At 40.4% G+C, this 14055-nt stretch overlaps 3 protein-coding genes across 3 annotated transcripts; 2 read left to right on the top strand and 1 right to left on the bottom strand.

Moving 5' to 3' along the window:
- Positions 1-3215: 3215 nt before the first annotated feature.
- cldn35 (claudin 35) lies at positions 3216-3905 on the top strand. The gene has a single exon (XM_005739673.1). It carries the CDS (start codon positions 3216-3218, stop codon positions 3903-3905), a length of 690 nt encoding a protein of 229 aa, XP_005739730.1.
- Positions 3906-6913: 3008 nt separating this feature from the next.
- airim (AFG2 interacting ribosome maturation factor) lies at positions 6914-9362 on the bottom strand. The gene is made up of 4 exons (XM_005739671.1): positions 8897-9362; positions 8454-8633; positions 8259-8377; positions 6914-7512 (listed from the first exon to the last, which is right to left on the bottom strand). Exons 1-4 carry the CDS (start codon positions 9163-9165, stop codon positions 7472-7474), a joined length of 609 nt encoding a protein of 202 aa, XP_005739728.1. The 5' UTR covers positions 9166-9362; the 3' UTR covers positions 6914-7471.
- A 76-nt stretch (positions 9363-9438) lies between these two features.
- On the top strand, positions 9439-13069 carry cdca8 (cell division cycle associated 8). The gene is made up of 11 exons (XM_005739672.2): positions 9439-9525; positions 9861-9953; positions 10477-10605; positions 10804-10844; positions 10961-11036; positions 11124-11191; positions 11306-11388; positions 11526-11624; positions 12220-12349; positions 12725-12811; positions 12953-13069. The coding sequence occupies exons 2-11, from the start codon at positions 9863-9865 to the stop codon at positions 12986-12988; spliced, it is 840 nt and encodes a 279-aa protein (XP_005739729.1). The 5' UTR covers positions 9439-9525; positions 9861-9862; the 3' UTR covers positions 12989-13069.
- The last annotated feature ends 986 nt before the right edge of the window (positions 13070-14055 follow it).

Here is a 14055-nt window from a genome sequence, read left to right as displayed (position 1 = left end):
ATAACAGGCGGTATAACTGTTGCTTTACTACTGCTGTCAAACCACCCTGAACCAGGGACTTTAGAAGTGTCTTATGGTAAGTGGAAAAAGAAGTGGACTACTGCTCTGTGGTCCTCTTTTCAGATAAAAGTACGTTTTGAACTACATTTGGAAATCAAGTCCTTTTCAAATAATAATGGATTGCATTTATATAGCGCTTTTCGAGACCCTCAAAGTGCTTTACAGTTCCACTATTCATTCACTCTCACACACTGGTGGAGGCAAGCTACAGTTGTAGCCACAGCTGCCCTGGGGCAGACTGACAGAAGCGAGGCTGCCATATCGCGCCATGGGCTTCTCTGGCCAACACCAGAAGGCAGTAGGTGAAGTGTCTTGCCCAAGGACACAACAACCAAGACTGTCCGAGCCGGGGCTCAAACCGGCAACCTTCCGATTACAAGACAAACTGCCAACTCTTGAGCCACGATCGCCCACATTTTTCTGGAGGAAAAGTGGAGAGTGTGGTCTGTGTATCAAGTGCTGGTGGGTTTTGATGGTTGATTGGTCCACTGTGTTTTATCAAAAAGTCAATGCAGTTGTCTAGCAGGAGATTTTATAGCACTTTATGCTTCCACCTGTTGTCAAGCTTTATGGGAATGCTGATTTCCTTTTCCAGCAGGACCTAGCACTGCCCACAGTGACAACTATTATAAATCTCAAGTTATGGCAGCTATCAAATCAACCTTCAACAACACCTTAGCAGGCTTAAAAGACATGTAATGAATAAAGACTATATCAGTGTTTCCCTTTTTGAAGAAAATTGTTGAAAGAATTAAACTTCTTCATGATATTCAGATATTTTTTTTAAGATGCATTACTATATACTGAAAAAACAACAACACAACATTTACTAAGAAGGAACTGGTCAAATAACCAGGTGGCTGCCTGTTATGTTTGTGCACCTCAGGTAAAGAGGTCAGCAGTCAGCAAATGCAACCTGTAACGCAAGCAATCAACCTGGGATAGTGAATTGGTTGCTTATAAAGTCCCAAGCTAGGACTTGAAGCATTCCACCATTAAACCATATTTTAAAAATTTAAGCTCTAAAGTATTTGTCTTTCCTATGTGTATTTAAGATTTAAGTTTAGAGTAATTTCACTGCCGCCTGCTCCCTTAAAGGAAAACTCAAACACACACATCTGTCTATCTGTTCACTGAGACTCGCCATTAGCGGTATGCGCCACCTTCCTCTGCCCCCCCCTTTGTGTATCATCTGTCTCCGCTGCATTTCCTGTGTCCCGGCTGGTTGTCATGACCACTGTTACCAAGGCGAGCGGAGGCTACAGAAGAAAGGAAACCTGAACCACAGATCTTGATGCCACGATATTTAATTCATCAGCACAACACAGCACTAAGGCCAAATGCAGAGGGAATAAGGATTCTTTCTTGGGTGGAAAATATGTTGAAATGAAAACAAAGACCTGCTGTCAGATCCTTCTGTTACACTGCCCCCAGCTATTTATGTGCCAAACAATTCACCATAATAACTGCAGTTGGTATTTCAGCTTGTTAATGTTTCAGTAGTCTGTGTCTAACTGAAAAACATGAAAGTGTTTAGTAAGAAATTGCAGTTAAGTGAATTTGAAAATAAACCCCAAACAAATTGTGATCTCTTATTTATTTATTTCTTTTTTGTGTAGCCTCACAACATTTTATCCACAGTCAAAAAAAATAAAACCATGAAAAGCTGCTTCGCCCTTTCACTGCAGACAAAAAGAGGCAAGTGAAAGCTATTTTTGTGTTGTCTTCTTTAAAATTCACGTAATTACGTGTGGTATGGAGCAATAGAGTTTGTAATCTCCATTGTAGGAGCCCACTCCATGTTGTCTTTGTGTTAGCTGATCCACCTACAGACACCGCTCCATCCTGAGTTTGCCCATGCCTCCCTCCCTTTTGTTGTCTCACCCTCTTTCGCCCTCTCCCTCCCACTCGCCTGTTTTATTGTGGGGTTTTTTTTTTTTTGTGGGGTTCAGTGGTGCTTTCCACAGGTTGGATATCAGAGGGGATGAAGGTAAGGGGGAGGGATCTTATGCTCTACTTACCCAGAAGTCTGACTTTGCAGGCCTGATTTCTTATTTATACCCTTGTTAGATCTGGACTGACCCATCTGGGCTGCACTGCTACTAAAGGAAGTGGCTGGGGGAGGGTGAAGCTGTGCAGCAGCTGAAGCCTGAAGTGGCCTCATCAAGGCCTGGACCCCAGCGCCATATATTGTCAGCTAAGAGACACTTCAGCTGGCAACAGCAGTGGTGTCTGAAGATAAATTCTGCAGGTTGTTTTCTACAGGAAAGCTGTTCTTTCAGAGGACGAAGACTACAAAAACCCGTTGCTTTGAGGCTTAATGTGGATTTGGGATTCTTTGGAGGAAAAAGGAGGCTGGAGTACCCTCTTTAGGTTGATCACGGTTCATATTTTGTCCATCCTTCTGGAAGCATAAGGAGTAGAAACTGGCTTTCGATGACCAGGAGGTAAAAAGCTACGCTGTTTTATTCTGTGTAATTGAGAGTCACTATATTCAACCTCCTGTGAAAGGATACACTCATAGCATCATCAGTAGCCTCGGATCCAGGTATCAGGTTATATCAGTCTGATCCATCTAGGTAAGGCTACACCAAAACCAAGAGTGACACTGAAGTAAACAGCAGCTCAGGAGTCCTGAGTTCAAGGAAAAAAGAAGCACTTCCACTGAAAAGAAAAGAAAAACTCCTGGCAGAGATCTCTCTTCCACCGGTCCTGCATTATAAAGCCTGATTGATCCCACATCTGCAGGCTGCCACAGGTGGCTGCACAGGTATTGGCTACTCAATAATGCACCGACTCAAACTTGAAAAGGAGGAGAAAGTGCGCGAGCCTCTGATCCCCTGAAAAGCTGGGTGTCTGTTGAGGGAAAGCAAGCGATTACTTCTGGATAACGCAGCGCACTGAGACGCGTGGAAGTGGAAACTGTGAGCAGATGTTGAGAAGGAAAAGAAAAAGAGAAGAACATGACTTTGACAAAGTGACATTAGGGCAAAGACCATAAGACGCTTGGCCAAACAACAAAAGGAAAACAGAAGAACACTTAAATAAAAAACAACTTGGAAGACTGATAATAAGGAAAAGATCTTGTCAAAGAAGCTAAAGACAGAGAACAAATTAAACATTAAGAAGTAGCTTCACATCCAGTTTTTTTCATCATGGTGAACACCGGGATGCAGCTGATCAGCTTCACCTGTGCAGTGACCGGCTGGATCATGGCGATCGCTGTCACAGCCTTGCCTCAGTGGAAGGTCTCAGCCTTCATAGGCAGCAACATCCTGACCTCAGAGATCAAGTGGGAAGGGATCTGGATGAACTGCATCTACCAGACCACGGGTCACATGCAGTGTAAGACTTATGACTCCATGCTGGCTTTGCCTCCCGACATCCAGGCGGCCCGTGCTCTTATGTGTCTGGCCATCTTCATGGGCTGGCTCTCCTGCACCGTGTCCTGCTGCGGCATGAAGTGCACCACTTGTGCCGGGGACGATCGCCAGGCCAAGGCGGGTATAGCGCTCTCAGGTGGAGTTCTCTTCATTTTGACAGGCCTGTGCGTATTAATTCCAGTTTCCTGGACTGCCAATACAGTCATCCAGGATTTCTACAACCCCAACGTGCCTGTGATGTACAAAAGAGAGCTGGGCCAGGCTATTTATTTGGGCTGGGCGGCTGCGGTTATTCTCATGATCAGCGGAGCTGTGTTGAGCAGCACCTGCCCGCTCATGGAGCGGGGCGGCAGGTACCGGAGGGGCTACATAGGGCGGAGTTTTGCAAATTCACCTGCTACAGCACCAGATTTCCCAAAGCCTATCACTTCTAATAATTTACCACTGAAGGAGTATGTGTAGGAAAGGAAGAAGGACAGAAGAGCTGATACTCTTAAAAATGGTACAAAGATCATGAATTTTAAGGTATAAATTCAAACATATATTTATGAATACGTATTTTGTATATCTCTTTGTCATGTTTGTCTTCAGTACGTTGAGATTTGATGTTTTCTGTTCTATGAGTCATAGCAGTGCCTGAAGAAAGCCTTTAGTCTTTGCTGTAACAGTATGATTTGATGATGGCTTTAATGATGGCTTGTGTTTTGAAGATTGCAGTGATTACTTAAGTCAGAAAATTGTGAAATTAAAAAAAAAATCTGGCAAAGTGTACTTAAAGTATTTTGAAGTAGTCGCTTTTCTTTGTGTGCTGGACTTTTGTTCTATTTAGGGTCACTCTGTCGACATGCATATGACAAACCCCAAAAAAGTACAGACATTCTGTATTTAAGTAGAAGTACACCTACTAGTGTTGAAAAAAAAAAACTCCTGTAAAAGTTGAAGCACCAATTAAACTTCTAAAAGTGAAAAAGTGCCAGCTCTGAAATTTATTTAAAGTAAAAAGGTAAAAAAAGCTCCTTGAGGAATATTTCTACCAGCTATTCTTATGCAAAGCTGACTGAGCCTTAAATAACAGTCTACCTCCGTTTTGTTTTGCAGCATGTTTCACAATACGAAAAACACACAATGCCGCATGTACAGACCCAATATCTGATTTAAAAACACGAGGACTTACATGCAAGCTTTACATTTCCAGTGTAGCAGACCCCACTGAGCATTCCTTACCTTTAACTCTAACCTCTTTTCTTCCTTTCTTGTCGTCTTTCTTACTTTTATCCATCTCTGAGCGAAGTTAGCTTTCTTTCTTTTCTCTCCATCAAATACAGCAGCTGGAGCTTTAGCTAGCAACACACTGTGCCACAAACTGGAGACACAAACGGTTTGTGTGTTTGCTGAGCTGATAGAAACTCTTAATTTAAAATTACCTTCTTGTTTTCTGTAGGGCTAGCTAGATGATGAAAACTGTGAAATAATAACTCCCGTCAGATCCGTTAATCCAAATTCAAAAATATGTTTAAAAATGTAGTGAGTAAAAGTAAAAAAAGTTGTAAGAAAAGTACAGATGCCTCAAAGTTCTACTTAAGTACAGTAATGAAGTAAAAGAAAATATCATGTTTTTGCTTATCTTTAAATTAGACTACGTTTTAAGTTTCTAGGAGAATACTTTTTATATGTGTAAGTTGTTAAGCCGTACCTTACTAAAACCACTAAATTAAGTGCTATATACTCATGGGAATGTACATGTATTAATTTGGTGATGCAGAAAATACATACAGTGGGGCAAAAAAGTATTTAGTCAGCCACCGATTGTGCAAGTTCCCCCACTTAAAATGATGACAGAGGTCTGTGGTACACTTCAACTGTGAGAGACAGAATGTGGAAAAGAAAAAAAAAAAATCCATGAATCCACATGGTAGGATTTGTAAAGAATTTATTCGTAAATCAGGGTGGAAAATAAGTATTTGGTCAATAACAAAAATACAACTCAATACTTTGTAACATAACCTTTGTTGGCAATAACAGAGGTCAAACGTTTACTATAGGTCTTTACCAGGTTTGCACACACAGTAGCTGGTATTTTGGCCCATTCCTCCATGCAGATCTTCTCGAGAGCAGTGATGTTTTGGGGCTGTCGCCGAGCAACACGGACTTTCAACTCCCGCCACAGATTTTCTATGGGGTTGAGGTGTGGAGACTGGCTAGGCCACTCCAGGACTTTCAAATGCTTCTTACGGAGCCACTCCTTTGTTGCCCGGGCGGTGTGTTTTGGATCATTGTCATGTTGGAAGACCCAGCCTCGTTTCATCTTCAAAGTTCTCACTGATGGAAGGAGGTTTTGGCTCAAAATCTCACGATACATGGCCCCATTCATTCTGTCCTTAACACGGATCAGTCGTCCTGTCCCCTTGGCAGACAAACAGCCCCATAGCATGATGTTTCCACTCCCATGCTTCACAGTAGGTATGGTGTTCTTGGGATGCAACTCAGTATTCTTCTTCCTCCAAACACGACGAGTTGAGTTTATACCAAAAAGTTCTACTTTGGTTTCATCTGACCACATGACATTCTCCCAATCCTCTGCTGTATCATCCATGTGCTCTCTGGCAAACTTCAGACGGGCCTGGACATGCACTGGCTTCAGCAGCGGAACACGTCTGGCACTGCGGGATTTGATTCCCTGCCGTTGTAGTGTGTTACTGATGGTGACCTTTGTTACTTTGGTCCCAGCTCTCTGCAGGTCATTCACCAGGTCCCCCCGTGTGATTCTGGGATCTTTGCTCACCGTTCTCATGATCATTTTGACCCCACGGGATGAGATCTTGCGTGGAGCCCCAGATCGAGGGAGATTATCAGTGGTCTTGTATGTCTTCCATTTTCTGATGATTGCTCCCACAGTTGATTTTTTCACACCAAGCTGCTTGCCTATTGTAGATTCACTCTTCCCAGTCTGGTGCAGGTCTACAATACTTTTCCTGGTGTCCTTCGAAAGCTCTTTGGTCTTGGCCATGGCGGAGTTTGGAGTCTGACTGTTTGAGGCTGTGGACAGGTGTCTTTTATACAGATGATGAGTTCAAACAGGTGCCATTCATACAGGTAACGAGTGGGGACAGAAAAGCTTCTTACAGAAGACGTTACAGGTCTGTGAGAGCCAGAGATTTTCCTTGTTTGTGGTGACCAAAACGTATTATCCACCCTGATTTACAAATAAATTCTTTACAAATCCTACCATGTGGATTCATGGATTTTTTTTTCACATTCTGTCTCTCACAGTTGAAGTGTACCTCTGGTGCAAATTACTGACCTCTGTCATCATTTTAAGTGGGGGAACTTGCACAATCGGTGGCTGACTAAATACTTTTTTGCCCCACTGTACATTTTGTTATACTTGATATTATTCTGCTCTTGAGTCTCTTTTACACTGCTAGTTTTGTAGCTAATAAAACAGCACACACACACACCAAGAATTTCTGTTCAATCAATACATTTAATTTCACTTGTGCTCAAAATTCTCATACGTACTGGATTAAACATTTCAATCCATCCAAACTGAATTCAAGATAAATCAATATTTTACATTGGCCCCATTATTTGTAAATACTTATTTGTAGTTTTTAGGCCACCCTGGTTTCCCTTCAAAATAGATCTAGAAGCAGTTTAAGTCCACTCATCCATTTTTAATTGCTGATCCTATCTGGGCTTAACAGTTCATCAGGGAAAACAGAACTATTTATACTTTCACATCCAGGCATCCAATTTACATACAAGTTTGTGTTTTTGGACTGTGGGAAGAAGCCAATGGAACCCCTGCAGGCTCAGGAATAACATGCAAGCTCCACACAAAAACCAACAGTTGACCAGGAGGTTTGAACCAGGAGCTTTCACTGCACCATTGTCCTCCAAGCGACGTTTGTGTGCATCAGTTCAAGTCAATGTGGAGTTAGATTCAGTCATTCTTGTGGATCTCTTTCTTCTCATTGTCTTCATTAAAATGCAGTTATATTCACGATTAGGTAAGTCCTTAACAATCTTCACTGCGACTCCACAAAGAAAGCTACTTTGCAAAGTGTATCTGAAAAGAAAAGAGAGAAAGATAATTTGTTTAATAAATAACAGTCACTTCTAGATCCATCAGAGCACTGGTCTCTGGCCAATGTGTACTCAATTATTAAAAGTGAAATTATATCAAGTTAAATTTTGCTACTTGAGCTGAATTTTAAAAGTGTTATGAATACTGGCCATAAAGGTAGGTCCCTTTATGATTGATTATAAGTGACAGAAAAAGAATATTTAAAGACGCCCTGTAGTGTAACGGGAAAAAAGTTTAAGTTTAAAGCCGTGATATAATATTTCCCGAATTATGTTTTTACAGTTGTTTTCTAATCTATTGTTTTCAAATCTTTACATGACTTTAGATATATGCTAGACGACAGTCTGTCAGTACTTGTGTTGTTCTGGATTTAAGTACATTTATAAACATTTTCAGCTTCTTTCTATGTTGAAAGAACTAGTCCATCATACAGCATTAATTACAGATGTGAACTGAATGGTATAGTGAAGTACAGGTCATATAATCTAAGGAGCTTGGAAAGAAAAGTTAAGTTGCTTGAAGACGTTTCACCTCTCATCCGAGAAGCTTCTTCAGTTCTAAGGGTCAAATGGTGGAGAGTCCCAGATTTAAACCCAGTGGGAGTATCCCCTCAAAGAGGGGCAAAGCAACTTAAAGAAGTCCAGACGCTTTTCTTTCCAAGCTACTTAGACTACAATGAAGTGTATAACTGAGAACCTTCACAGACATACTAGTAATATACATTTTACCTGTGATGTGGTCCTCAGCACTGGGAGACTCCAAGGAGTTCCACCTTTGGGGAGCAGATTCCAGAAGAGAGAGGTCATCTGCTCTCAGTGTTTGAAGCAGAGTTTTCCTCCTCAGGAATCTGAACACAAGAGTTGAGGGGAAAAAAATACCAGTATATAACATAAACATCCAAAACTGAAGAGAGAAAAGGATACTGTTGCCGATAGTGACGCTCAGCATCCTGAAGCCACTCGAGCATGTCAGCAACCGACGGGGTGGTGGTTGATCGCTCAGTTACTGCAAGCAGATCTAAACTGTGTGCGTTCTGCTCGTACAGATGAAGGATTGAAGCAACCTGGTTACTGATAGCATCCCTCGCAGACTGGAGGGAAGACCTGAAAGAAAGAGGAAAGGAAAGAAGGGAGTGTGAGATAAAAATTATAGTATAATATATACTTTAAGCATACTCTGAGCAGCTTCTGCAAACTGGTACTAATAAGGTTCTTCTCCAAAGATCCATTTACTTACTAAAAAAAATAAACTGATCTTTATTACTAAAAAGGATGTAGCTGTACTCCTGTCCGATCAAACATACATAGTTGGATGTGAATACCAATAACGCAGCATCCTCATCAGATATAAAAGCCGATTTACTCACATCTTCTCGTTGAGTTTTCCCAGCACTATATCCGTTGCTTCAAGGAGCTTAAAGCGGAGTCTCTCCTCCAGGTCAGGAAAACCTCTGAGCGGTGTGTTGGAGATCTGCACGTTTGACAGTGCTCTCGACTGCTCCGCCAAATTCCCGAGAGACACCATCAGAGGGCTGCACTCGGCTAAAACACTCTTCCATACTTTTTGGTTGCTTTCAAGTGTCGCGAAGCTTTTCCTCAGAGCCTGATGAAGCGTAGCTACCGCAAGCGTGGACATTTCAGCAAACGATTTCAGTACTTAGGTGTTCAAAGGGAAAAATACGAAATACATTAAGTCAGCTTTATGTCTTATTTTCCATGAAGGCGACTTTATGAAAAATGACTTTTAAATTATTCTTCCCGCAGCTACAGAACATCACATTTCTACCATGTTGCCTGAACCACTTCCGTTCTCTTGATGTAAACACTGACGTTCGGCGCTACGATAGGCTGAAAACAAAGTTGTTGCGACGCATGGCACATGCGCGTCCTAATTGGCTGATCTGGTGTGTTGGCCCCTCCCCGCGCGAAGATTTGAAAACGGCTTTGTGAAGGAAGGAAGGCGAGTGTCGAGGACGAACAGGAAAAACACATTTAGGTAATGATATATACTTTAAAAAATGTATGTAAATACATCTCGGGACAGTTATTTAAAAGACCATAACACATATTGGTAGATGTAAACACAGCTGTCGAAAATAAGGTCAGAAAATAAGCGTTAACTCAGCTAAAGCTACTCGCTAACGTTAGCTTCACCAACAGTTAGCCGCATGTAGGCTGATTTTTTTGTTTTTGCTTTCTTTTGTTCCCGATTAAGGCCACAATGTTAACATTTCATGGTGTCTATGGGGTGTTAATATACCACACTATACTGCACTACACTGTACTGTAGTAGGGTATATTGTAATTACTAATATACTCCGTGTCCGTCAGAAATGGCTCCCAGGAAAAGGACCACCAAACAACGCAAAAATAACCCCAAGACGGCAAAACTGGAAGCTTTTATGGAGGATTTTGACAGCGAGGGTGATTATTATTACTATTTTTTAACTCACCATAGAAATGCTACAGAAATACTCCCTGTTCTTTTTTCGGTTGCTCACTTTAGGAGTCGCCACAGGAGAACATTTTCTTCCAGCTCACTATATCCTTAGCATCCTCCTCTGTCTTACCAACCCTCTGAGCGTCCTCCTTCACTGCATCCATGAACCTTTTCTACTTTTCCTCCAGCTTTGGCGCTCAATATTCAACATAATTTGTCCAGTATTTCCACTGTCCCCCTCTTTGCACATGTTTATGACATCTGAGTCCTGCCTCTCTAACTTTGTCTCCAAACCACTCAACTTCAACCATCCTTCACATGTACTAATTTCTAATCTGTCCTTTCTGGTCACTACCAATGGAAATCTTGCCTTCACTCTTGCTGCTAACCTACTGCCACAAATCACCACTGATGCTAACATCCATCCACCCCACCCTGACACTGTATAACTTAAGCTGAATTGACAATGTATAACTGAAGCGGAACTCAACATTTGTGTTTCTGCAGTGAAGACTAGAGTTGGACAGGTGAAAGAGAAGATAAACCAGATGTTGAAAGATATTGACAACAGCTACAACATGGCAATAATTAAGCTCCCCAAGGCTGTCAGACAAATGAACTGGTTGGAGCATTGGAGTAAGTATACATAGATTTTTGACTAACAAATCCCAAATCTATAAAGAAGAAATGCTCTTGAGCCACAGAGACTTTTACAGCATTCTGCTTCCTATTTTTAAAAAAGCTAATGGTACATTTTCAAAAATCTGTGCATTTGATCTTGATTGAATTTCATTTTTAAACAGCATTAAATAAAGAATATTTACATCTCTGCAGAGTCTGAGAAACCACAAACACCAGAACTCGATAATGCAAAGGTCAGTTGATTAGCCTTCTTAAATTATACTTAATATACGTTAAGTATATATAAGTTTCATGCTCGTGCAAGGATGCTCTGTTCTGCATAAACACTCAGTTATATTTGCTTTTATAGAGAAAAGAGGAAGCTGCACTCGTGGAAAGTGTTGTGGCTAAGGATCATACATCTCTTCTAAAAACAATTGAGAAAAGTGAGTTAAAAGTAGTTTATACGTTTCCCTTGAAACAAGAAAACCATTTCCCTTTAGCCAATGCAATTTGTTTTGTCCAATCCACAGCATTAAAGAAGAAAGGTGGGGCTACATTGAGCTCTGAGGATGAAAACGTCCCAAGCACAACAAAAAAGGTAATGACTGCTTTTCACACAGTCATACATGAGAGCAACTACATACAGCTGTTGTTATGCAGGATCCTCTGTTTGCTTCTTTTGTGGTGTTTTAAATGCTTGTTTATAATTTAGGGGAGAACTACCAGAAAGCCCCCGACTAAAACAAAGAGGGCAAAGGCGCTGTCGATCAGCAAGCAGAGCTCCACCATCAGACGGTAAGCTCTTTTACTTTTTGTATTGTTCTTTTTCTTTCTTTCTTTTCTTCTTCTTTCCTCCCATGCTAAAAACTTTTGGAAGCAAGTTTGGTGGCTAACAAATGTGATGCTACCACATTGTCATTGTTTGGATTCAGATCAAACAGGAACCCCCTGATTACTCCTGCCAGAAGCTTGCTCGATTCTTCTGTGATGATGGGACCCACTCCTCTTATTACCCCCCGCTTTGACCCAAGGTACACCTTAGAATTATACTGTGTCACTCTAAAGATGGTGTTTCTGTCAATGGCAATTAGTGTTCTAGTTGATTGAGAGGGGAGAAAACGTATTTATAAAACAGTTAAAAAAAGGATTCAAAATTGAGCATAAGATACTAGACTCACATACTGGTCAGGTTAGTTTGCTGTGTGCAGTGCACCAGTCGTCCTCACAGGTTGACATCTACACCTGTGCTGAATGTGGTTATTCAGTGCAGCTCACTGAAGACTTCTGCATTGTTATGTCTTTATATTCAGTGGTTTATTACTGAGACATAGTACTGAGATATTTTTGCTAGCACAAATTCATTTACAGTTCATGCTGAATAGATAGTGATTCTGTGAAAACATGGGCAAACAGACAAACAAATGCTCAAAGTATTGTATTAAAGCTCAGGCTTCTCGTTAAAGCAAAATCTCTGCTCTCATAGAGCTGTAAGTGGATCTAGTGTCTTTGAGTGTTAGAAAGTGTGTGGGGACTGGAGACTTGCTGTAATCTGGCTGCCCCTGCTATTTACTCTGTAATGTTGACATTTCCTACAAAGAAGGCTTCATATTACTCACTACACCTCAGGCTTCCCAAGACCCCCGCAGTGAGAGTTCCCCGCCACAAGGAGAGGGTCTATAGCATTTCAGTCAACGGCTCTCCCATTGCAGCAGGAAATGAGGATATTGTCATCAATGTTCCCGTTGGGAATGGAGAGGTGAGTGCACATTTAGTCAGGCTCAGAGCTTCAGGTACTATTGATCAGTCAGTTGTTTAAGAAATGATTTTAACAAGGCAGCAGAGGAAACGATATTTACTGAAGAAATTTAGATGTCTATTTTCAGGAAGATAAAACATTGAATACTTTGTTATATATGGTTTATTGAAAATGAGCTTAAAGATGCATTAAATCAGCCTTCAAGTCTTCTGCTTTCATGTTGATTTTATACTGCGTTTATGTTGATGACTGTTTAGTTACATTTGATGACTTCATGGCTTTTGAGTAATTAATTGTCTAACAAAACTCTTGATTAGAAGGCTAATTCTCAAAAACTAAATCACTAACACAAGTGTCCTTAACATATTGATCCAGAGCATTCAACTGCTGGCCAGTCAGATGGACTCAGTAGATCTGTCACTGCTGGACGAAACCGCCATGAGGAGCATTCGGCAGCTGCAGGTAAAAATTCCAGCAGGACAGCATTACTTGCAGTTTCATCAGCTTTTCGTCACTGTTTTGTTGCAGCTTTAGCCAAATTTTGATGTGAAATATTTGCATATGCTTTGATTCTCATCATTTCTTTTTATTTTTCCCCAACAGAATCGACTCACAACATTGTGTGGGACATCAGAGTGACCAAACCGTCTGCCACGGACTTGTACTATACTTTTTTTTTTTTTTTAAACACAAGTTTTATCTCTATTTTAAAGCTTTCTTTTCTACAATGTGGCATTTTTTTTCTTCTTCTTTTTTGCCTTTATACAGATTATACTTTAACTAATACTTTAGGATACAGTGTAAGGTTAATATTTGTTGCGCTGGACACTGTTTTCTTGAGATCCTTCACATTCACTGGAATTAATCTAGGAGTTAAACTGTTCATTTCATTGTATTTACATTCTCCTAAATGATCTCTTTACTTAAAAAAAATGTAATTTTATGTAGTTTCAGATGCTTTTTTGTTGCAGGGGAAATTGGATAGATTTTAGTGCTATTCCAGTCTTTTATTCCTGGCCAGTCTGGATTTAATGGATCTTAATAGGACTTGCATGATAATATCCAACAGAAACATGCAGTATGTGCTTATCAGATACAACTTTCTCTTTATTCTTTTTTTTTTTTAAGTACATTTTCTGATATTATTTGTGTGGTTTGTCATTGCTGCAATAAACCCCCTCCATGTTTCTATCACTAACCTTGTAGTTACATCAATAGTTAAAATATATACGTCGTGTACATCGTGCACTCTGTCTTCATAACTGTGTGATGTGGTTATTTTCTGGTTTATTGGGGTTTTGTATTCTTAAATATAGCAGATGGCATGTTTGATTTTTATCTTAATTATGCCATAATGTGGAAATTCGTTTTTTCTTTCTTTCAGTGGACAGATTTTTTTTTTGAAGTTGTATCTGTGCATAGTGACCAGTAGGTGGCAGCATTTCACCACAGAAATATTTGTCAGGCACCTAAACAGCCTCTGCTCTTTTTTTCTTTTTTTTATTGTTAAAGGGGAAAAAAAAGATTTCTGTATCCGATCAAACTTTTATAACTGCTTGTTATTTACTGGTAGCAAATTTTTATATGTTTGTTGATTTTTATTTTATAATCTGTAAAGTTATAGGTGACGGTATTCTCTCTTGTATTAGATTACACTGTCAAGCATGATTTATACTGGTGATATTTATTTTACATCTTTGTTTTCC

The sequence above is a fragment of the Pundamilia nyererei genome, unplaced genomic scaffold, assembly GCF_000239375.1.
Source record: "Pundamilia nyererei isolate P.nyererei 1_Seehausen unplaced genomic scaffold, PunNye1.0 scaffold00093, whole genome shotgun sequence".
Lineage (NCBI taxonomy): Eukaryota > Metazoa > Chordata > Actinopteri > Cichliformes > Cichlidae > Pundamilia > Pundamilia nyererei.
This window is presented reverse-complemented; position numbering and strand designations above follow the sequence as displayed.